Source organism: Oryzias latipes, chromosome 17, assembly GCF_053564925.1.
Source record: "Oryzias latipes strain Hd-rR chromosome 17, Olatipes_Hd-rR_3.1".
In the NCBI taxonomy this organism is placed as follows: Eukaryota; Metazoa; Chordata; class Actinopteri; order Beloniformes; family Adrianichthyidae; genus Oryzias; species Oryzias latipes.
The window spans coordinates 2,961,618-2,986,802 of NC_136253.1; the positions used below are offsets into that span (position 1 = coordinate 2,961,618).

General features: G+C 42.5%; 1 protein-coding gene across 2 annotated transcripts in view; it reads right to left on the reverse strand.

The window, feature by feature from the left end:
* Nucleotides 1–25,185, reverse strand: part of cntnap3 (contactin associated protein family member 3) — a 195,534-nt gene that overhangs the window by 112,090 nt on the left and 58,259 nt on the right. The window contains exon 2 of one of the 2 annotated variants that reach the window (XM_023965219.2): nucleotides 24,255–24,368. In XM_023965219.2, coding sequence (XP_023820987.1) covers nucleotides 24,255–24,368 — 114 coding nt within the window. The remainder of the gene's footprint in view (nucleotides 1–24,254; nucleotides 24,369–25,185) is intronic. The other variant, XM_023965220.2, reaches the window with a different exon arrangement.

The following is a 25,185-nucleotide window of genomic DNA, read 5'->3' on the forward strand; positions in this document are numbered from 1 at the left end:
TACTCTATTTAACAAATAATTTTACCCTAAAGGGCACAATTTTAACACAGAAAGAAGAGTTTGAGATCAACAAAAATCACATACTCTGGTTTCAAAGCAATTCTCACACCTGTACACAAAAGTTGAGCTGTTTTGACTTGGGAAGTTTTTTCTAAAAAATCAGAATGTGCTGTTTATTAATCCTGGCTGCAAAGGATTACAAATAAAACAGTTTATGATTCTAAAACGGTATTTTGTTGCCATGTTTCCCCCAGATGTAGCTGATCAGAATGATAGTTTGCTCTTTAAAACCTGTTTTTCAATTCCTGAATTTATTTTACAATGAGAATTGTGTCCCTTTCTTTGCCTTTTTTTTTCTTTTCACTTTTTTTTGTTTAATATACAGTGTTTAATGCATTCTCTATGTCACAGTGTCACAGTCACACAGTCTCCTGTATTTTGGGTATAGATGATTTTTCAAAACCGAAATGAGAACAGATCTTTTTCTGGTAATATTTTTGTGAAACGATGTTGCATGACCTGTCATGCTGAGACTAGTTTTCCTCCTTTCTCTACTGATGAGAAGCAGCAATCTCCTCTAAGGGACTTTAAACTCTCTTTCTCACCATCACTGCTTAAAGAAATCCACTTTGTCGATTTGAAAATAAATTCTACACCCATGAGAGGTACTGTGGTACAAAGGTGGAGTGGTTAACCTCTGGTTGGAAAGTTGCAGCTTTGGTTCCTGCTTTCTGGAACATAAAGTGTTGACGTGACTTTGGACACTGAATCCCCCTCATTGCTCCTGGTGGTTACAGGTTGGCATGGAGCCGCCTTGAATGTGTGTGAACGTGTGTGAGGATGGGTGAATGGGACTGTGACTGTGAAGTGATTTAGGCCTTAATCAAAACAAAAAAACAAGTCTTTACTGTCATTTTAATAAACATTTCAGTTTATTTGCCTATCCTTAGAATTGAACATTAGGAAACTAAAACCATTTGGTTCATGTTTAGATTTAAATCTTGCAATCACAATTCAGGATTGATTATGCCATAAAGAATGAAAACAACAACAACATTGAACTAATGAGATTGAATATCCTGGTTTTGGTAAAACCCTGAGCAGCTACTATTGAATTCTTTGACAAACCTTTACTAAAAAAATCATTCAAATGCATTGTGGGACTCAGTGTCTTGCTCAAGGACACAGCACTTCACCAGAGGAATAGAATTAAAGATAGTCCTGTGCACCTGTGCACTGATTTCATTTCCACATGAAAATCAATAAGAAGATATCGTTCCAAGCATTGATTACTTTTACAAAACTCTTTAACATCTCCTCATACTAAATGTCATTTTTAGTATTGGCAGTGTTGCGATTAAATTGATTGAACACATCGTTGGTTAACAGGTCAAATTGCTTTTCTGCAGAAAAAAAAAAGTAATCGATAAGATTGAACTAAATGATTATTTAAAAGTTAAAAAAAGGGCTCAACTGCAATACTATCACTACTACCCAAATTCATGTCAACAAGCTGCATCCAAAGTTCAATGTGGATGAAGAAAATCTGCGATTATACAGTTTGATTCCACGTGTGAGGTAAAAAATGATAATTCAGTGCAGATTTCACTTAAAAATAAAAGTTTTGTATGAGTCAAAACCATGTCACAAAGTGGGAAAAATGATGGATGCTAAATTTACCTTAGCATGCCAATAATAATAGTAATAATAATAACAAGTCAGTGGTCCCAAACATTTGTCCGGTCACTGACCGGTTTAGTGTCAGACAATATTTTCACAGGTCAGAATGGGGCCAAAGTTTGTGTTTTATATTTTATTATAATAAAAAACAAAACACTACTACAAGACATTTTGTTTGAAAAAATAGGAAAACATTAGTAGATTTTTATTTTTTTCTTTCTTTTTACATATGATGAAGATTCAATGAAACAAAGTTGTTGATTTGTAGAAGTTGTTTCTGATTGGTTCAATAACGGCAAACTCAATCCAGACTCAGATCATCTTTCAGAACAAAAAGTATGATCATATTTTGTTTTTACACTAATCATTGAATATTTTTTCTGGTTTGTGGGAACAATTATCTCAGTAAATCCACATGTCAAGGAAAACTCCTGGTTTTGTCTGTCTTTTAATTTTCTTTGAAGTTGAAGATTCTTCTTCAGTTTCCTAACTGACTCTGTTTTCCCCAAAGAAACTTTCCAAATATGTTTTATTGTTTGGTTTTTATTCGTTTTTAAGTGTTGAACTACCGGCTTTGAGGTCCGAGCAGCTGGTTAAAGTCATGTGACGTGTTAAGACAGATGGATGTGGCGAACATTATCCAGTAGTTTTCCAAATTAAAACTCCATTTAGTATAACAAAAAATAAAATAAAACAGATATAATACAAGTTAGTGTATGCATTTTTTTCTGTCTTTGTCTCGGTACCAAGTGGCCCACGGACCAGTACCGGGTCTTGGGGACCACTGCTCTAAGTATTTACTCTAAGTATTTTCCATTCATAAACATAGCGGTAGAGTTTAATGGTTTGTTCCCCTGTACTGTAGGTTTTCCTTTTTTAAGAACAGAGTTTAGGGATAAGCTAATTCTTTGAACTTAAGCTGTGTTTTTAAATTCACACTCCAATCATCTTTTGATCTATTTTCCAAACATTCTCAGTGGTCTTTTCATTACGACTATGCCATTTTTAGACAAAATCACAAAACTTGTGTCATTTTCTAGGACATAGTTTCTGGGAGGCAAAGCAATTGATTAGAAACTCTGGGTTGTGGACTGTTGGCCCAGAGTAAGCTAGCGCTTATTTCGCATCAGCCCTTTGTTTACACGCTCTTCTGCTAGCTTACAGCCCTCACACACCATTTATTGGTGCAAGAAAATACAACAAAATCTTACTTTCTCTACCAAATTATCACTTACTACACAATCATGTTATTATATTGGTATGCAGGTCGTGCATATCATTTCATCTAAGCCTGTTCTCTGCATCGTCCTTACTCACACCAACTAGTCTATTCTACGGCAATGAATCTCCCCTTTAGCATTTATCCAGATCTTCTTCTTGGCAGCTCTAACCTCTCCATCGTTTTACTGATACGGAACAGTCTTCCCAATCATTTAAATGAGGTGTATCCAAACTTTTGGTCTGTATATTCACTGCCCCTTCCCTGAAAATATCCAAACTTTTTAAATCAGCTTCCCTGTAGGAAGACCTCTAATATGTTCTTGTTCCTGATCTTATCCATCTTTGTCACTCAAAGACAACATCAGCTTCTTAGCGTTGTGTTTGAGCAGCAAAGCAAACAAAACATGTGGGTTGGAGGAGCAGAAGAGCAGGGTCGGGAGGCACTATTGTGTTAAATTGTCTTCCAAATGTAACCCTTTTCCCTTGACAAGAAGCACACATTTTTTGGTTATTAAAAATATATATTTTAAATTAGCGCCAATAATTGTGTTCGTGAAAACCACTAAAAGGGGTCAAATGGACAGACAAACCCAAGATACGATCCAGCAGATCTGTGGATGAAATACTGTCCTCATCTTCTACTCTGAAGATCTTTTGATCTATTTTCAAGTGTTCCCAGTGGTGTTTTAATTATGATTATTACATTTTCAGCCAAAATAAAAAAAACGGCTTTCTAGAGCATAGTTTCAGTAGAGCAGGATTAGTGTTCTATTCTATATATTCATGGTCTCTCTGTTTTATTGTTATTTGTGAAATCTTGCATGCTGCTTTTTTTCTTTTTTTTATAACCACTCCACTGTGTTCTGCATCTTGATTGGCTGAAGATGTTGTCAATCAATTTCCTCTGTGCCGTGTCTCCTGTAAAGGTACAACTCTCCATATCTAAAAAAATCTTTGAGCAGACTTTTGTTTTCATACTGGACTTATTTTTCTACAAAGGTTTGAAGTTTGAGAGCTTTAGTAAGATGGAACAGTGTGAAACTGTTCATGTTTGTCTCATAAAAATGGATAAAGTGTGTAATGAGGGGTTTTAGAAAGAAAGAAATTCCCACTTTCTGTCACACACCGAGGTGTGCTAAATTTGTTCTCCACATTTGACCCGTCCCCTGGGGGAGCGGTGAGCTGCAGATGAGCCATGCTTGGAAGGCAGCAGCATTAAGGGTCTTGCCCCCACTGGGTGATGTTAATTGCTTGCCATTGATATGGTAAATCCCCCATTCTCATTGTTCATTCCCCTCTGGGAGTTGAACCCTGGATTCCTGCGTGGCAGCCTTCCACCTTACCAACCAAGCTACCCAATTGGAAATTTGCCTCTGAGTTGTAGGCGGGACGGTTGCCGCAGAGCCTTTTTAAAAAACGATTGAAATTGATCAATCTCATAGCAACAGGTAGATCTACCTTTTTTCAGTGACAAAAACGTAGAATGTTGCTTGGAAACACACTCTGGAGGCAAAAAAAGCAGCATTGAAAATGAATCAGCGTCGGTCTGGTGGCGAGTCCGAGCTGATCTTTAAAAGACGAAAGGCCAGAACTAATAAGCTCTTGACTAACAGACGTGTCCAACGACGGCAGAATAGAAAAGAGCAGACACTCTGACCTTTACTTGTGGCGATTAGACTGTGAAGAAAGCAAGAGGGAGATTAGAAGAAAACCACACAGGGACTAAGAGGCGTACAAAGATTTACTGGCTCCATGCTGTCAGAATATCTGCAGCTAATATAATGGAGGTGAAGTGATGGTGGAGGCTCTGAACACTTTAAGTCATGGCTGTCGCTTTAAATCAAAGTGATAAGTCTGGGTTTTTCTCCCTTGGAGCTTCTTAGAGCCCTAGGTCTAACTAGGTCTAACTCATAAATCAAAGATTCATGAGAATCCGGTGAGGGACATCACTGCTTTGGAGGCTAACTAAATAATTATTAAAGCCACATTCATTATGGCAACAGAAGTCAAATATACAGTAGTTTTACGTTCTGTTCTCTTTGACAAATGTTGACAGATGCGGATCAATGGAAAAATGCAACGTGTTAGATTTGTGGTTGGTAATAATATGCAAAGAAAAATGAGGTTTTCTCTTGGACATAAAAAGACAAGTTCTAAGCAAAAACAGTAATTTATAAATGTAATTGATTCCACCATTTAAAGAAAATGTAAATACAATTTAAATTAAAAATAAGATCTTTGACGGTAACAGCAAGTTGATGGTTGTTACCAGAATACTATAGACTTCTATTGAGAAATAAACAGCTATCACTCCGTTATTCTGTTTGTCAGAATAACTATTCTTGATCTGATACCTTTTACTTAATATCTTCTTGCTAATCCTAATTTAGTTTTCATGATATCTTTTCTTCATCACAATTTTTTTCAAGTCATAAACTGACTGCTGCACGGTGGCGCAGTGGTTAGCGCTCTTGCCTCACAGCAAGAAGGCCCCCGGTTCAAGTCCCGGCTGGGGGACATGAAAAACAACATCAATGGGGGACCTTTCTGTGTGGAGTTCGCATGTTCTCCCCGTGCATGCTTGGGTTCTCTCCGGGGTCTCCGGCTTCCTCCCACCATCCAAAAACATGCTTCATAGGTTAATTGGCAACTCTAAATTGACCATAGGTGTGAGTGCGGGAGTGAATGGGTGTGTGAGTGAGGACATTCTACCCTGCCCGGCAAAGGCACAGTGTCCCCCCTGCCTTTGCCCACAAGTGGCCGGGATAGGCTCCGGCAGCCCCGTGACCCCGAAAGGGATAAAACGGTTAAGAAAATGAATGAATGAATCATAAACTGACCAATCAGATGCCTCAGTAAAAGCATATGGTGTGCGCTGGCCCCCACCTCAAATGTTTGATTGACAGATTCTCCTGAACTGCTTTCAGTGAAAGGGGTGTGGACTTCCAACATACAAACGGGCTCAGACTGACTTGGACCAATCACTGTCGACTGGCTCCAAATAGCAACACACATTTCACGTAAAAGTGGCAACGGAATTGGCTTAATTTCCTTTGAACCCGAGTTAAGGTATTTTCTATGGATGATGTCACTCCCGCTTTGTCCAGTGGTATATACTATCTATGGTGCATTCAGACTGGAAAAGTCCATTGGTCCGCATCCAGAGAGAAGTTAACCATTTTTTATGGGTGGCGTCACACTCACTCTGTCCACTTCTCATAAACAGTCAGTAGTAGCAGGTCTAAAGGAACTGTCACTAATGGGTTGGTAGGTCTTCAACATGGGAAAAACCACACTGATAATGGCTTTAAACATGTGTGTCAGAAGTCAGAACTCTGTCTCCCTCTCAGGTCACCGGCGGGAGCAATCTCCAGAGTACTGAAAGCACTTCATCTCCCAGCATGCAATTCCAGCTTGCCCCACACCTGACACTGCACTGAGCTGAGCGCACCCAGGGTCACTCGCTTCCATACATGCTGCAGCATGATTTTTAAATGGTCGCTTCCAGCTGCACAACTTAAATTCTTTATTATATGTCCAAACCTGTTTTGTTAAAGAAATGCATAAAACGGCTCCAGGGTTATTGTTTAATCTCCTGATTCTTTTCCAACCGTGACAAAAAAATCAGAGATCAGGCTTGAAGAATCCAGGCAGGCAATCCAGAAACAGAGGTCAAGCTGAACCTGCTCAGAAAAATCCCGTAACAGAATCCGGTTACTAAGAATAAACAGACTAGAAGGCTGGAAAACAGAAACAAACTTGAAAAGGCTAAAAAGGGAGATCTGAGTTGTGCCAGCTGGTTCGTTCAGTAACTGCTCAGAAAACTGATTATTATGGCAGAAATACTTACAGAACCGGTTAGTGTGGTGTGAACCCACAAAGACACTTTAGTGATGAAGAATTAAAGGCCCATACCATGCAAAAATTTAAATGTATTATGTTGTTCATTCCTCACAAAAAAAACCCAAGACAATATTTTAAACCCTTCACAGATTTCTGAGTAATCCTCTAAGAACATGCGCTCTGAGCACCAGCCCCTCCCAACCCATGAAAAACGAGTGGGTTCTCACGAGCTGACGTAGAGAAGTGAGAACAGCCCCTTCCAGGAAGAGTCTGCGCTGACAGCATCACCCCCATGCTAACTAACACACACACACACACACACACACACACACACACACACACACACACACACACACACACACACACGCACACACACACACACACACACTTTCTCAGAAAACTGCTATTTGCACAATATGCACATCTATCTTTGCAAAGTTTGGTGTTTGTTTGTTTGTTTTCATGGGCAAGACGCAGACATGTTGCTGAGGCCGGCTCTAGGTTGACGTCATGAAATGGGCGGCCCCCACACGGAGCGAAAGCCACTGCCTCAGAGATCAAGCTGTCGAGTTTTCTAAAAAGAGATTTTAAAAAATGTGTTTTTTTGTGTGCCAAAAGGAACATATTGTCATATACAGTACATGGACATTGTTTCCTATAAAAGGCTTCAGAATAGCATGGTAAAGGCCCTTTAAGGACATTCCCCACTGTGGCAGATTCCCAATACACTGAAGAGACTACAACACACAAAGAGGCAGCTTCAAGGAGTAAAGCCTGTGCATTATTGCTTATAATGCTGCAACCTGAACTATAACAGATGCGTAATTAAAGTAACCAATAAACCACAGTTAAATGGAAACGTAGTTGGATTAATGTCTTTTAAAAGCAAAGGCTGGTATCCAACACAAACACAGTAGACATAGAAATAAAAAACTGCAAACAAAAACAGAGGATTACCTTAGGCAAACAACAAAAGACAAAGTGTGCTGCAGGGTATTTCAACCAAAAACAAAATGCGCTTTGTCTGGATTGTTCAGTTTTGTTTCCCATAAGATCACTGCAGAAAACCTAAAGAAAAGGAAAGCAGCTGACAACTTTTTGATTCCACTTTCTCTTGCTCTTATCCAAAAGAGCGTCAACACCAGAGCTAATCTGATCTAATGTTAGTCTCACTGCCATCATATTAGGACCTCTTTTCAAAGCATTCTCAGTGGTCTTTGAATCGTGCTTATGATGTTTTTAGCCAAAGGCAAAAAACGTATGTTGTTTTCTTGTAAATAGGTTTTGCAGAGCGGCAGTTGTTCATCAGAAATTCCCCTCTGGGACTGGGACCTTTGGCATGGAGTAAGCCTGCGCTTACTTTCCAGCAGTTCTTTATTTACACTCTGTCCCACTAGCTTACAGCCCCTCACAACCCCAATAGCGGTAAAACAAAAATGGCGGCAATAATGGAACCATCCATCCGTACAGTTTTGAGCCAGATGCCAGCTCAGATGGAGAAAATGAAGTTGTACATGGATCTATTTGTCCATAAGCTTTTTTTTCAAACAGCTTTTATGTCTGCTCCTGATTTACAAAGACTTCAACAAAGAAATACTCAGAAATGCATTTTTTTCTTAATTTTTTTATGTATATGTCCATCATCAGAAAAATTTTACAAGATGTTAAAAACACCCAACACACCTTTTTCATTAGAACGGGTCTTTAACTGTTACGGAAATTTCTTATTTCAAATGTTAACTTGCCAGCAGAAAAAAAGGGGAAAAGCGACAGCAATATAATTAGCCAAACCTTTCAACTATGTTGAATTTTTGTGATAGGAGCTTTGCTGTAAATGCAATTTCTCCCACGGTTAAATAAGTTATTCTGATTCTGACATGGATCTACAGATCTCTGTTATTACGGTAAAAAAACAAAATCCACAACAGTCACTGAAGTAAATTGTATTGTAATTGTATTCAAACAGACGTATCTATAATTAAAAACACTAAGGTAAAATCCATAGAAAAATGCACTTTAAGAGAAAAATAAACTTGTCTCAGGAGTTTAGAAGAAAAACACAATCAAGCATGTCTATCAGAGCCTCTCCATGCAGTTTGATGGTCCTGTGACTACACTTCCACATTTTATTCAAACATGACCACAAGAAGAAAATATTGACAAATGGAAGACTGAGGCACTCAGAACCCCCTCCAAGGACATAAAAGATCTGAGTTTACAGGGGAACTTTAGCACCATCAATTCCTGCCTGATCAAAAGTGGACTTCTAGAGGAGAACCAAGGAAAACACAATTGTTCAAATTTGATCATGAAAACATGGTAACCAAAATTTGAAAAGAAGAAGAAAAGAAGATTCTCTGTTATGGTCTGGGGCTGACGTCTGGCAAATTTTATTCTCGAACAATCAAATAGTTTTAAAGTGAAATGAGTTTGGTCTCAATTTTTCTACAGGGTGATGAGCCAAAACACAACTGTAAAAAATGTCAAAATGTTTCCAGGTGGGGAAGTTGTCTGCATGGTCTATAGATAAAGGGACATATTGACATGTATGGGAAAGAGGCCAAAAGTGCAGAACCCAAATAAAGTGTTGCCCATTTGCATGAGAATGTAATGCATTTATGGTAATTCTGGTGGCTCAATTGCAGGTCAGTAGGTTCAACAGAAAGTTAATAAGCTTTACAGAAAGAAGAGCGCTGACAAACTGGCTACAAAAAACGACATCCTGAAAAATATTATTTAATATATATAATATATATGTATAGCTTTTATCAAATGTCCCCTTCATTCTGATGAGGGTCAGGGGGCTCTGCTGGAGTCTGACCCACCTGTCACTGGACTGAAAAAAGAAAAAAGATCCATCCTTTGCTCCTTTTACTGGGAGGCATCGCAGGTGAGTTACACTATACTTTTGGACTGTAGGACTAAAGCTTGGGCTGACGTGTCTGCTTGCACTGATCTTTGGAGCCGCACAGCAATGGGATTGACTCTGACAATGACGAAAGGGAAGCTGGCGTGTTTGATAGAAATGCAGCCCAGCTGTTCATTTCAGATCTAGAAGATGAGGACTTTGATGGATTTTTGGATGCTGATTGATGACTGAAAAAATAAAAAGTAGATCACAACCAACTCAATTTTGCGCTTTTTAAAACACATACTAGCATGCATATTTTACCGGTATGTGTTAACGTTAAATACAAAAAAAAAAACACCGCTGTGTTATGGGAAATAATATGGTTTTAATTGCGTGTTTGTTTGTGTGTGTATGTGTGCAGGTCGGTGCGTGGTGTGGCTCTTTGACTATCAGTTAAAATTTTTTGTCTCTTTGTGTCAAACTTGTTTTTCACCCCCGTTAAGTTAGAGGCTTTAATAGAAAAAACCGGCAGATGTAACAAGAATCAAAACATTAACTAACGATCCAAAACCAAGGTCAGAAAGTGCAGCCGTTTTTTTTGTGCTGTAAGTTTTTCTCATGTAAAATTATTTGTTACCGTTTTAATCCATGTTACAGCCGCCATTTCTTTTCTATCAAAGCCCCAAAATGAAAGTCCCCCCCACTGCCTCGCCAGACTTGACATGCAAATTTTAGCCAATTCGATCAACCAGAAAGGTTCCTGCCCCCAAGTGACAAACACACCCCTGAATACCGCCCCCCTGCGTGGTTGTAAGGTTCCTCACTCAGTTCCTAAATAGTTGCTCAGTTGTCTTTACGCCCTTTCACTTTATATGGCAGAGATGAAACGCCATACCCTTCCTCCTGTGCTGGTCCATAGTTTTGCTGTTCCCCTTTGTGAGTATTGCGAGTTTTCAAGTTTGCTGTTCCTAAAGATTCTAGTGTTTTGAGTTCTTTGCCTTGGCTCCTCAACAGTGGTTTTTGGTTTTGGGTCATTATTAAAGATTTTGCTCATCTGGAACCACCTGCCTCCTCCTCTCTGCACCTGGGTATTCCCTCATTCCCCGTTCGTAACAGCTTGAAGGTGCATTGCCAGTGTGCACATAGCACAACTCCCAACCTCCAAACCACGTACAAAAACCAGACTGACACCTTCAAAGCAAATATAAGTGTGAGTATGTGAGTAACTCCCAACCTTGTTGGTAATGTGAAAAAAAAAAAGTTTAAAACAGATACATGTTAGACAGATACATACAACAAGAATATGAAAATACCCAAAAGAGGCAACTGAGATAAAAACATTGTCATTTTTGATAAAGATGGGATGAATTTCTTGGAGGTCAGGGAGGATAACCAAATATCAAGATCAATTTTTGATAATTCCTGTATGATCCCAATTCTAGCTCTTCAATTAAACTCAATTCTGTCTGCAAATCTATTTGGGAAAATGAGAACTGTGGCACACTTAGTCCTATTTAAACATAATTGCAGTGGCATCACTGGTAAGTGTCAGCTTTGCCCATGGACTAAATAAAATGTTTAAACATGAAGACCACTATTAACACGGGGCAAGAGGACAAAGTTGACTAAATTAGTTCCTAGTTACTGGGACTGAGATGGTTAGACAAAGGATCAAGGGAAATAGCAGGTCCAATACACCGGAACAGGACGGGGGGATTTCTAGGAACCTGTACATAAATAACGCAAATTACAAGTAAAGGTAAATCAGTAAAATACTTAAATTTCCCCCTTTTCAATAGGCTTGGGAATCAAAAATTGTAGTTTAACATATTTAATTAGCTCTGTATGAAAGTCAGAGGAAAATTCAACTAAATCAAAAGATCCATCTATTTTTCAAGCTTGAAAAACAATTTAGAAATGCCTTATAATTTTAGGTTTAATGTTACGCACATGAAACCTGTTTTTCTATGTCTGCCACATCAAAGAAATAGTCAAACGTGTTTCGTTATGGGGTTTCGATGTATGTTACAAGGCTCTCTTAATAATCTCTTTATATAATGAAACAAAAGTGAGGCTGAGAACAGCCGGTGAAGGCAGAGTGTAGGCAGCAGCAACAGACAGTCATTAATTCATTCCTTTTCCTGACAAACAGCAGGATTTGTTTCCCCATAGTATTCTGAACAAAGTTCCTCCTAAAGGATCAGGCAGCAAAGCTTAAGGCCGATCCAGGTAAAAATTCAAGCAGTAAACTTTAAAAATGAGCTGTCATCTGTTCCAGACAGCGTATGCCCAAAAATATGATCAAGTTTTTTTAAGTTTTATTTCCTATTAAATCCAGTAAACAAGAATTGTGGAAACATAAATTCAAAGTAGACACAGTAGGGCATGAATTTGACAAACTCCAGCTGAAAGTTTAAAGCTGTGTTTATGTCAGCGGCTTTAACAGAATTCCCTGCAAGCAGACCTGTTTCTTTTGTAACATTTCTATTAACATTTCTAACAATCAAAGTTCTGTAAATCTATTAAAGTGCTATCGAATGTACAATAGGGCTGTGTACTGGCAAAGTTCTGGCCATACAGAACATATCACACTATTATTACAAATTTTTTAACACTCAACATTGTCTGGTTTCCACAACAGGATATTTTTCAGTTTATATATAAGAACAAAGCTTAAATGCACCTCAATTATTACCAGTATGTCAGAACTGGACCAAGCGAGTGTGATGAAAATGACTTTCTCCTGACTTTCTCCAATTTAGTTGCCATTTTTCCGCGATAGTGCAATCGCCATGTTGGAACCAGATGTTGTCAGTGAGCAGTGATTGGTCCAAGTGGGTATGAGTCTGCATTTCTATCACAACCACATTCTTCACTCACGAGTGAACATGTTAGAAGACCACACCCTTTCCCCCTCGGGAGAATCTGTCAATCAAACGCTTCAAATGGTCAAAACCAAACCACCTTCTTTTAAAGGAAGCACCTGATTGGTCCGTTTATGTCTTGAATAACTCGTTCTACAGCAAAATATCATAAAAAAGGAATTTTCAAGAATATGTTAAAATCAGAGGGAGAATGATAGTTCTGATAAATTTAATAACTGAGTGAAAGCTGTTTATTTCTTGATAGAAGTCTATGGGATTTTGGCTTTTTGGAGCAAGTGGGTACTTCCTGTTTTGTAGCGCCAGGGGGGAGGGGTCACTCATTCGAGTTGGGCATGGACAGTACAGGTGGCTGCTCAGGGAGGCAATTTAAAGGGGGCGCCGGCTCAGCACTTGAAGAAAAAAGCTGTTTAACTGTAGGTCTCTCCTAAATGAATGAATGGTGGAGGAGGGCGGAATTTACTTTAAAAATATTTTAAAAGTTAGTCATAACGAAAAATTCTATAACATACAGTTGAATTCAGGTAAATAAAATCCATGGATTGTTTTTTTGTATGAAATTACCAAAACGAAGAGGTCACCCAAGGGAAAATTGTTTTAGTCAGCGCCTTTGGTGATGAGGTTTATTGGCATGTGCCAAAAAGCCAGAGAGAGGGGAAAAAAACAATCAGACCCGTCTGAAGAAGAGGAGAAACAAAATAAAGAAGAGTGTATATCCTTGTTAGGAATACACAATTTCTAGTGCTACCTGCCACAACGACAACGACCAAAACTTTTTTTTTTTTTTGGTCAATGATCAAAACTGAAGTAGGCTTAATGTTGCAATTGATGTCATTGTTCATTTTTTAAGTTTTTATTTTTATTTTTTAAACTTTTACTATACCTTTACTTTTCTAATTACAGTTGTATATAACGTTATCCCTCAGTACATGTCATGACTCACGTACAGTATCTGCTGTAACAAGGTTTTATAGTATAATTAGTTCATAAATGTTGAATGAGCTATGATGTAACAGTTTCATTTTCCATGTGTTTGGTTCCTTGATTTCCTGTTTTATTTTGTAGTATTTCCTGTTTAGTTGTTTCGAGTTTTACCTTTCCCAATCAGTCCTGAGTGTTTCTGTCAGGTGGGGAAGGCTGGTGAGCAGGAAGGACCCAGAATGCAGAGGCATGAGGCACACGGTTCCAGGGCAAGGGGTTTAATTACAAACAAAAGGCGCTGCAGAGCAGGATAACAAAACAAAACGAAACTTACTGTGGCGTGGCATGAAACATGGACATGACAGTCAGGGACGAAGAGCCATTAAGACATAAGAGACGTTACTGGACCAGCACAAGAGGAAGGCAGAGACAAGACTTATATACAGACAGGGCAGACAAGACACAGGGGAACAAGATCAGGACAGATTGGGACAAAGGAAGTAAAACTCAAGAAACAAGACAGGAAACCTTTCAAAATAAAACAGGAACCAGAACTCAAACATGACATAGACCAAAACGGAAAGCAAAAACCAATACAAAAGAAACTCCAACCATGACAGTTTCCACCTGTGTCTTGTTGCCTTGTATGTATTTAAGTCTCGTCATTCCCTTCCTCCTGTGCTGGTCCATATTGTGTTGTTCCCTGGATTCGCGTTTAGTGTGTTTTCAAGTTTCGAGTTTCTAGCCTGCCGTATGCAGTGGTTTTGGTTTATAGTCTTTAGTTATATTAAACCCCTGGTTTCCCTGCAAATCTCCTGCCTCCTCATCCTCACTGCGCCTGGGTACTTTCTCTACCATTCCCTGTAACATTATGGACCAGCCATACCAGTACCCAGCAGAGAGGACCTGTCTGCGGTGGACCCCTGACTGGTTCCAGATCCCGTCCTCGGTCTTCAAAAGGCATCGCCTGGCCGTGAAAGGGGGTTTGTCGTCATCACCGCCGCCCTCATTGTAAGTCCCCCCCTGTTTCCTGGATGGAGCAGGATGTTCTCCGGCAAAGGTCCTTCCTGGACCCTCTGGAACAGGACCTATGGCTGTGGAGGTGGTCCCCTAGACAGCCCGACCCGTCCCTGCTCCCAGGCGGGTCTTAGACGAGGTGGAGCTGGAAAGGAGGGTGCGGGACACACCACGACCCGTTCCTGCTCCCAGGAGGGTGCCTGACACACCCCGTCCTGTCCCTGCTCCCAGGAAGGTCCTGGACAGGGGGGTGGCGTACAGGAGGGTACGGGATGCACCCCAACCCCTCCCGGCTCCAGTCCCCTGGCCCGAGCCCCCTGCACCAGACGCCTGGCCCGAGCCCCCCGCTTCCAGACGCGGACCCCGAGCCCCCCGCTTCCAGACGCGGACCCGGAGCCCCCCGCTTCCAGACGCAGACTCCGAGCCCGAGCCGCCAGCCTTTTGCTGCCCGCCTCGCCGGACTGCGCGGCCTCCCGGCCGTCCTCCTGACCCGCCGTGAAGGACTGCGTGGCCTCCCGGCCGTCCTCCAACTACCGGCCAATAACCTGTCTGTCCACAACATGGAAGCTCATGTCAGGCATCATTGCAACCAAGATAAATAGTCACATGGATCAATACATGAGTAACACACAGAAGGGCATTGGTAGACACTCCAGAGGAGCCAAACACCAACTCCTGGTTGACAGAACAGTCGCTCAAGACTGCAGGTCACGACATACCAACCTGTGCACAGCCTGGATTGATTACAAGAAAGCCTATGACTCAATGCCACACACACGTGGATCACTGAATGCTTGGAGCTGTACAACATCAACAGGACTCTAAGAACCTTCATAGGAAATTTGATGAAGCTGTGGAAAACCACCCTTGAAGCCAATGGCAAGTCACTTGCACAAGTGTCCATCAAATATACCAAGGTGATGCTCTGTCCCTACTGCTGTTCTGCATAGGTCTGAACCCCTGAGGACTAGTGAATGTAAAAGCCACTATCTGATGAAATGATGATAAATGATGAAATGATGATGAAAAATCCAGGATGTATGAAGACATCAAGCTCAAGGCCCCAACTGACAGTGTGCTCAGTGAATGTCTCAGGCAATGGAGGGCAGAGGATACAGTGCTGGAGGACAGATCCTCATGGGAGGACAAACTCCTGCATGGGATGTGCCACCGGACCATAACCATAACTGCAGGGTGTAAGATGCTGGCAGGGAAAGCATATATATCCCACATTTGATGGACACTTGTGCAAGTGGCTTCCCATTGGCTTCAAGGGTGGTTTTCCACAGCTTCATTTAGTTTCCTATGATTGGTATTGAGTCATCGTCTTTCTTGTAATCAATCCAGGCTGTGCACAGGTTGGTGTGTCATGACCTGCAGTCTTGAGCGACTGTTCTGTCAACCAGGAGTTGGTGTTTGGCTCCTCTGGAGTCTCTGCCAATGCCCTTCTGTGTGTTGCTCATGTATTGATCCATGTGCCTATTTATCTTGGTTGCAATGATGCCTGACATGAGCTTCCATGTTGTGGACATGGCCGGTAGTTGGATGGGACTGCACCCCTTGAGGGATCCTTCTGGATAAAGGCCCTTTGAAGTGTCTTGTAATACAATAATCAAAAAATAACTATCTCTCTTGCCTGCAACAACAAATGTGTTGAAGTATATATTTTTTTAGAGTAACTGTTTTCTTTATCCAGGATTCTATGTTGCACTCAAGGTTCTTCAAAAGCAACTCTAAAAGTAGAGATAACGAAATGCAAAAATAAAAGATTTATGTAAAAGTAGATAAAAGTGTCCAATGCCAAAAATTACGAATCCCATGGTACAAGGAGGGATGACCTCTCTGCAGGAAAGCTGTTCTACAAACTCCACCCGGCAGGTTTTATCCACAACAGAGGAGCCCATAATTAGAATAATTAGTTTCATGCTCTTCCATTAGTTATTCTTTGATTATTGTAATACAAGACACTTCAAAGGGCCTTTATCAACCCTTTAGGTGTAATTATTTTTCATCTATTCACGAGAAATGTCTAATTGCTTCTAGTGTTACTTTATGCCAGCATCTTGTTGGATAAATTGGGTACAAAAGGGTAAGAGTCTGGATGGGATGTTCAGCAGGAATTAAAAAAAATAAACAAGATCTTTAATGTTCCCTTATCTACATCCATCTTGTATTATCCCATTAACAATAAAACTCCATATGATGATCTCCCGCCTTTTGCTTAACTTTACAACTACCTCATGCTATTGTATCTGAAATAAGACAGAAATGGAGGACATTTCATTTTATTTAAACTAATATTAACCAAGCTAACACTTCCCTTTTCTTTAAACTCTCTTAATCCTTTTTGATTTGCACAATCAGATCTGCTGCTCTGCAGGCAGCAAGCTTCACCTGCAAACCATATCCAATCCCCTTTACATCACCCGCTTCTAGGCTGGTACTTTTCTGGGTTTTTGTCTTCTATCTGTCACATCTTTTAACTCTAACCTGCAGAGTGGAGCCTCTGTTCATCCTGATGCCATCCTAAACTACCGTTCCCATCTCATAAAATGAATACACAGCACTCATTATTTCAGATGAAACTTTGGGGATGTCTTTTAAGGGTTTGTAAATAAATGTTTAATGTCTCATAAAAAAAAATAAAATAAGAGTTTCTAATTGAAAACTATGTTGAATTGTTGAAGTGCAACTCACTTTAACAAATCTTTCAATGCAAACACAGTATGAAACTCAAAAATGTATTATGGGACATCACTGATTGGATGATGACATTTTCAACCACACGTTGTGGTGATATCTTCTGACAGAACATTTTTCTTTAAGCTTCTGACTACAGGCACTGCAAAAGTTTGGTGATTTCTCAACCAACTCTTTGCCACAATTTGGGTAAGACATCCTTCGTTTTTCCCTCTTCTTCCAAACTCAAACTTCAATCATCGTCCGTCGATTTGTCACCTCCTAAAGTACCTACCTTTTTTCTGGGGTTTTTCCCTGCTAATTACTTTTTTTTCAAAACTTTTTTCCATTTGGTTTCTGATATGTGGCTTTCATTTTTTTAAAATATAATGTTCCTTTTTAATTTTTTTTTGCTTTTTTAATTGTTGTAATGTTTAAAGGGCAACTAAACAGTAAATCACATTTTTTAGCTGTTAACCTAGACAAACGGGGCTTCAAAAGTGCTTACTCTTGGTCCTTGCCACAATTTTGACAATTTAAAATAAACTTATTTAATTCCTGAAATTATAGTCTAAAATAGTCTGGGTGCTGCCCCCCACCAGTTGAAATGATGTAGTTCAATTTAATTTCATGATTGGTCAACTGGTGTATTCCCACATCATTTCAGAAGTTTCACTTCAGCGTGGTCCTCTGGGCTTGGGTGTGGGGGTGCGTGGTGGGGGGGTGGGGTGGTGGTCTGGCTTGGCTTGGGGGGGTGGTCCCTTTGCCTGTGCTGGGGGGGGTTGGCGGGGGGCGCTGCTCGGGGGGGGGGCCAGCGGCGCTGGATGGGCTTCCCGTCTACACCTGGGGCTGGGATCGGCCCTTCCCTGGCTCTGGGGCGGGACGGGACAACCCTCTTGGGGCCCCCGGTCGCTCTGGGTGTCATCCGCTTCGGCTGCGGGGTCTGGGGTGGGGTGGGGTGGGGGTCTTGTCGGCCCTGTCCTGTGGGGGGGCATTCTGGGGGAGGGGGGGGGGGCACTATTGGTACGGGGCAGGGGGGGTTGACGGGTCGGGGTCTCCGCTGAGGCCATCGGCGGTTTCCCCGGCCGGTTGGCTGCCTCGGTCCCGTCGAGGCCTGACCAGAGCTCTTCTAGGGCCGGCGTTTGGGGGTGGGGGCCTGGGCTTGCTCCGGGGGGGGCCGGCGCTTTCTGGCTCCCCTCTCTCTGTGTGGGGGTGGTGGTGCTGGGCCTGGGGTGTCTGCGCCTCCGGGGGTGGGGCCCCGGGGCTGGGTGGGCCTGGCCCCCTTGCTGGGGGGGGGGGGGGGGGGGGGGGGGGGGGGGGCGGGGGACGGCTGTTTGACCACCGGGGGACAGTCTATCATCTGTCCCCAACTTACCCCCTTCCTCATATAACCTCATAATAGGGTGAGGGGGTGTGGGGCTTAGCCTGCGATGAGCCTTGGGGGGGGGGGGGGGGGGTTTACTAGGCAGTGACCCCCCTCCTGTGGTTGCCGTATGGAGTGGGCCCCCCCTCTTTCGGTTTTATTTGCACCTTAGACATGTAGGGCCCTTGGTAGGGGGGGTGCTTGGACATCACTGCCAGCAAGCAGCGGATGTCCTCCTAGCACCCTACCCGCCAATTTTAACCGCACCTCAGACATTTAGGGCCCCTTGGTGGGGAGGGTGAGGGGACGTCACTGTGAGTAATCAGGAGACGTCCCCTTAGTGCCCTACCCGCCAATTTTAACCGCACCCCCCTTAGTACACACACCCCTCCCCCCTCAATATATACATCCCAACATAAACACACACACATGCACACACACACTCTCTCAAACACACATACACGCACACACATTTTGCAAGGAAGGTGGGACCTAGGACCATCTGTCACCTGCCTCTTCCCTGGTGGGGGGGTACGGGCCCCTTTGCAACGGCGGCTGTGTCCCCGGGGTGCCGGCTTCCTGGGCCCGGCGGTGCTCTCTCCGCGCAGTGGGGGGGTTCACATTACATCTGAGCCGGGGGTGTTCGTGTCCCTGGGGGGTGGGTTCTGGTCCTTGCTCCTGAGTGCTGGGCCCCGCCAAATTTCCAACTGTGGCCGAGCCTGGTGGGGCCATATTTACAACACCCCTTGTGGGCCCTCTTTTTTCCCCGGGGTTCCCCCCTTCTGGGCGGGGGCGGCGGGCCCCTGCCTCGCTCCTCCCTGGACCAACCGTGGGCCGGGCGGATGGCTGCCTGGAGTGCGGAGTGGGTCTCCCTTGGGGGGTCCTGGCTCGTACCTGGGGTTGGGGCGGGGGGATGCCCGGAACTCCTGGGTGGTGGTGGGGTGCTCGTCTGGGGCTGTGGGCGTCCTTCTCCGGTGGGGCCCTGCGTTGGGTTCTCCCGGCGCGGCGGGGGGGCTGCTCTCCTGGTTGGGCTGGGGCGGCGCCCTCTTTCCCTCCGTGCCTCCCTGCTCTCTGGCTCTGGGGGCCTTGCGGCGGCCCTGCTGGCCCTGGCCTGGGTGGCGGGCTTGGTCGCCCGGGCGGCGGTTGTTCCCTGCCGGTTCCCGTGTGGCGTTGGGGGGATTCCGGCTGCCGCTGCTGGTGCGGTGGGGGTCTTGGGGTGGGGATGGCTGGGCACTCTCCCTCCTTCTTTTCACGTTCCACCATCCATTTTAGAAGAACATAAACACTCACCTGAGCACAGGTGTTAGCTCAACAGACTGAATGACTGAAATATTTCACACTAGTTGGTTTTAAGGCATAAGTATGCGTGTGAACACTATCTGTTTTGTGTACATGTCGACAGGTGGACATTTTTGCAACTAACAGGTGTGTTTATAACATTTGAGTGTGTGTGTGGACAGGCTCCGCCCTTTTGTTTGTTTTTTTTTACATTTGAACCTTACCATAATGATTAACAACCAGTAAACTTGTTGCTTTATGCTGCTTCATGGTCTTATCCCCCTTCCCCTCCTATTATCACCCCCTACCCCCCCTCTCTCTAACGTCCCTCTCTCTTCTTCCCCTCTTTCCTTTTCCGTCCGGTCCAACACCAAAGATTTTCAGACATGTTTGAAATTAATAAAGTTTGGCCTCAATTACAAAAGGGGTTTATTCAGACATACCTTTGGTTTGTCTGAAGATTAATAACCCCTCTTGTTAAAGTAAAATATGTCCAACCCAAGAGGCCCTCAGCTCTCATCTGTCTGCCTAGCTGTTGGACAGGACAAGTTGAAAAAAAAAAAAAAAGAAGTTTCACTTCATGCTCTGCAGTTCCAGTTTAATAGCCCCGCCCATCTTTGAAGGCTCCAGAGGGCGGCAGAGCTCGCTAAACCGGCTCCTGGGTACCTGGCTCGCCAGTAAACAGAGAACCGCAGCGGGATGGGAAGGCAGCCTGCTCTGGCCTCCTGAACCTTATTATTTTTTTTTTATATTTTGATCGAGACTATAAGCTAAACTCTCAGTTACTGTCAATCATAGAACAAGACCACACCTCCCCCGCTCAGCCCACCTCCCCCGGTCCCACACCCTTTTTTCCCCTCATTTTTCAAATCTGGCCTGAGAGTGGAGTCAGCCACAAACTGTCCTGGTGTGTTATTATATTTTTCCACATTAAATGGTTTGTTGACGCGATTTCCTCTTCAGGGCCACCGTAGAAAATTCTCACAAAACTCTGAAACGATTGTCATGTCTGAATCTCCAGACTTCTAAAATGCTCACACCCAATAATCAAATCTCAAAAAAACAGAAACAAAGGATTATTGCGAATAAATTTCATCAAGAAAAAACGTCTTCATCAAAGCAGCCAATGGTGTGCAACGTCTGCAAGTGTCATCAAACAGCAACGTCTCTTCTCTTTGCAGCTTTGGTTGGCCTCTTACAAAGACTGTGAGTAAAACATGATGAAACGCAGTCAAACTGAAAATGTAACAGCAAATCCTTCATTATCCCTCCACACGATGCATGCAATCTGCTGAAACATAATGCAATCTGCCGAAAATATGTTATTACTGTATATCCACAAGTGATCCTAATCCTTTTAACCAAATTGAAGTCAGATGAGACAAAACAAGCGGATTTGAACCATTTCTTTTTTTTTTCTAAAAACTCTCAAACTAATGGAGGACTGTGTCTGTGTCCTCGCTCTCCAAATTTTAGCTTCAGGTGGAGAAAACTGTTCAAGTCCCAATTAAAGCTGTATCGGCCTTCTGGGTGATACTCAGCTTTGATGTTGGGATAAAGCAGTGAGAGCCCGGTCCTTGTATTTTCCCAGAATCACATCAGCATTCAAACCCCCGGATGGCTTTTCAGGCAGGACTGACAGACATCGGTCATAATTATCCTTCTCGCATAAGCCTCGGATTCAAACAGCTGCACAGAGACGTTTTCTGATCCATCCTAAATTTACGAGATTAAAGTGGAAGTGAGCATACAGAGCAGCAAGTGAACGCCGCGCAGAGCAGACCGACTAAACTCAATGGAACAGGTGAGCTGAATGTTTAATGATAACGTTCCAAATGTTTAGAAGCTCTTTTGTTTGATTTACGATTTATTAATGTTTTATTTATTGATGGGTGGTTTGCAGGATCTCTGCAGCCGTTGATGAAGACATCAGTTTCACTGCAGATGTCCACTCCAATCCTTTCTTCCTCCACCAAAGACCAGGGGCCTCATTTATAAACATTGCGTACGCACAAAAGAAGGTGCACTCCACTCTCTACGCAATAATTGAGATTTATAAAAAGCAAACTTGACGGGAAAATGTGCGGTCCTTCATGCAAGCTCTGACCCAGGCGTACGCACAAAAACGGGTGAAATGAGAAACGGCAACACCGTCGGCAGATGGAAGAAACACGTGAAAGTGAAAATGACAATACCGCCTCTCATAAATAACATGAAGACTTCACAAAGAAAGTCTTACAATTAACAGCTACACGAACACCCGATTGATCGATCAGCAGTGAAACAAACAAAATAAATCAAACGAAAATTACAACAGAAATTCAAATGAACACTTATTTGCAAAAAGAAAAGTGAAATATGTTCTGCAATATTGGCATGTTTTACAATTCATCCTCATAAATAATATAGTTAACAGAACGAAATAATGTACAAAACTGATATTCTCCTCAATGTGTCCGTCTGGGGGAGCAGATAGGTGCAATTAGACAGACAGACAGACAGACAGACAGACAGATAGACGCACAATGGCTGATCTTGCGCTCTTAGAAGATGTGGCAAATGGAAGAATTCGGAGTGAACGCATCTTTAGACAGCAAGAAGACTTGCTGGCAAACGAGGACGAGTGACTTATGAGCCGGTTCCGACTTCCTCGAGCCGTCCTGTTGGACCTCTGCGGGCTTTTGGGCCCGGCGTTACAGAGGAGCACTCCGAGGAACCACGCCGTGTCAGTCCCACTTCAAGTCCTAACAACAATAGGATTCCTGGCGACTGGCACTTTTCAGAGGGAATTGGCTGACAGGTCAGGAATATCTCAGCCGACCCTTAGCCGGGTAATGCCAGACATGTTAAAAGGCATAATAGCTTCGTCCCATGATTCCATAAAGTTTCCATACACGGCGGGTGAACAGGCAAACAAGAAAGCTCAATTTGCCGCTATGTATGGTTTCCCAAATGTCATCAGTGCTATTGTCTGCACTCATGTTGCCATAAGGGCACCGAACGTTAATGAAAATACTTTCATTAATAGAAAGCATTTTCATTCAATCAATGCCCAAATTATTTGTGTTGCAGACATGTTGCTCACTAACGTAGTAGCTCGGTGACCAGTGTCACCCGGTGCATCTGGCGCGTCGGTGTCCCCCTCCACCTCAGTCACCACTCCACTTAATAGGGATTCCCCAATAATTGCCGCCAGTCTCTCATCAAGAGGGGTCAGCTCCGGTGCCCCCCTTTCCCCCACCCGTGGCAGATACACTCTGGCGATGGAGCGCTAGACGTTTTTTCGCCTCGACTTTGATGTCCGACCATTTCTTTTTTATTTCTACAGCATTTACGGCGTCTGCCACCGTTTGCCACTCGAGTGCCTTTTTGGCATTAGTAATGCCCACACTGTGCCCTCCAAACAACATTTTTCTCCTCTTTTCCACCTCGCCAACGATAACTTCTACTTCACATTGAGTGAAGTTACGTTTTTTTGATTTCCTCTTTTGCCATGATTTCCCAATCAATGAATATTAACTTGAGGGCGTTTCACGGACTATTTATGGGCAACTATGGGCGTGTAATGAAGCCGCAAAAGCTGCGCTGCATTTAGAATTGATTGTGCGTACGCACGTCCTATGTTTCATCCGTACGCTACTTCTGACGCAAATCCTACGCAAAGTTTTATAAATGAATCCCCAGATCTCTACGTTTGTGTGATGCTTCCGTCTGAGGAGGAGCACTTACTGGCATTTTCAACATGCTAATGCTAATATTACAGATTATTTTCATACATATTTATTGTTTTATGTTGAAACGGGACGTTTCATCTGCAGGAGGGGCGTATGTAACACTGTTTACTTCCACATTGGTGATCGGATGACAGGTTCATGACGTAATGTGACAGATGAACTTCAGGTTATGTGAATGAAAAGGACAATAAAAGCTGCAGCAATCCTCTACACCCAAACGTGTCTCTGAGCTCCTTATTTTACAGATGAAACTCCACTTTACCGACACTGAACCCCAGAAAGCCAGCTACACTGACAATAATCTGATTTTGAGTCGCCAAAAGGTTCAGAATCTCTTTGTTTTTTTAAACCTATCCGGAAATAAAGCGTCAAAATAAGCTCCACGTATTTCATCTTCTAGCTAGGCTCCAATAAACGGACAACTTTGGTGTTTCTTCCTTGTTAATCTCTGACTTTTTTCTCGGATATATATATATATATATATATATATGAGGGTTTAAGTCCTAAATTTACGAGATAAAAATCGTAAATTTATGAGTTTTTATCTCGTAAAACTACTATTTAAAATCTCGTAATTTAACAGTTATGACTTTCTTTCTTGTAAATTTACGACTTAAAAGGTGTAATTAAAAAAAAACGTTTTTTTTGTAAACTGGCCCAAAAACTCTGTCGTATGCTTCCATTTTTCCTCTGCTCTTTTTAACTTTTTTTAAAAAATTTTATTTGGAATTTTTTAGAAGAAAGACAGAGATTTGAATTGCTCTTAGTCAAACAATGTTTCTCACCATCTCTTCTGTTGAGTTTGGCATAACCTGCTGCATGGCTGCTGGACAACTGGGAGGAGCTTCTGAAGGATGATGGGGGCAGGTTGGACAACAGCGCACTGTCACACCCATCTGCTGAAAAAGTAGGCAGGAAAAAACAGCATTAGCCCCAAATATTCTGTCACAATATAAAGCTCAGTGTTTTATATGGCTCTATAAGGCTCTATCATGATGCTCAAGAATAAAAGATAATGGGGAAAACAGGGATGTCCTTATTTCACCCCTAAGTAAGGTTCAGACACACATTTTTGCAAACTTTATAAAAATCTTTATCTGATAATGAGAAATCAGATTACCACATTTGGATTTCTCTCCGGAAGGTAACTAAGCTCATGTGATGTATTTCATCTGGATGTGTAAACGAAACGCTGAACACTGTGATCACGTTATCGAGATGTGGGATCCATGGTAGCATTACGTTTCCAAGGCAACCACCGTTATCTCACCGCATTTACAGACGACAGCAACTCCTCAGAAAAGTTAGGATAATACCGTCCACCATGTTTTCCACCATGAGAAAGTCTTCTGGATAAGAGGGGAAATGTCTTTAATTAAAAAGCGAAGTTCAGTTGAAGTTTTACAAAACGTTTTCTGCTTATAAAACCATCCTGGTTGGTTGTACGCGTCCTCACAGTTATGTACAGCATCAGATTAATTGACCTATCATATCTTCTCTAGTCTTCTAGAACAGTGTTTTTCAACCTTTTTTGAGCCACGGCACACTTTAACCTTGCCAAAAATCCCGCGGCACACCAGCATCCAAAGAAGAAAAAAAAAAGCAGAAATTCATGGTCTTCATTAATCACTTGTTCCACGGTCTGACACCAGACTCTGTGGAAAGCTACACCGCTAAAGACGAGCTTTAGCTGGTATTTTTGTTAGAACTGAGAGA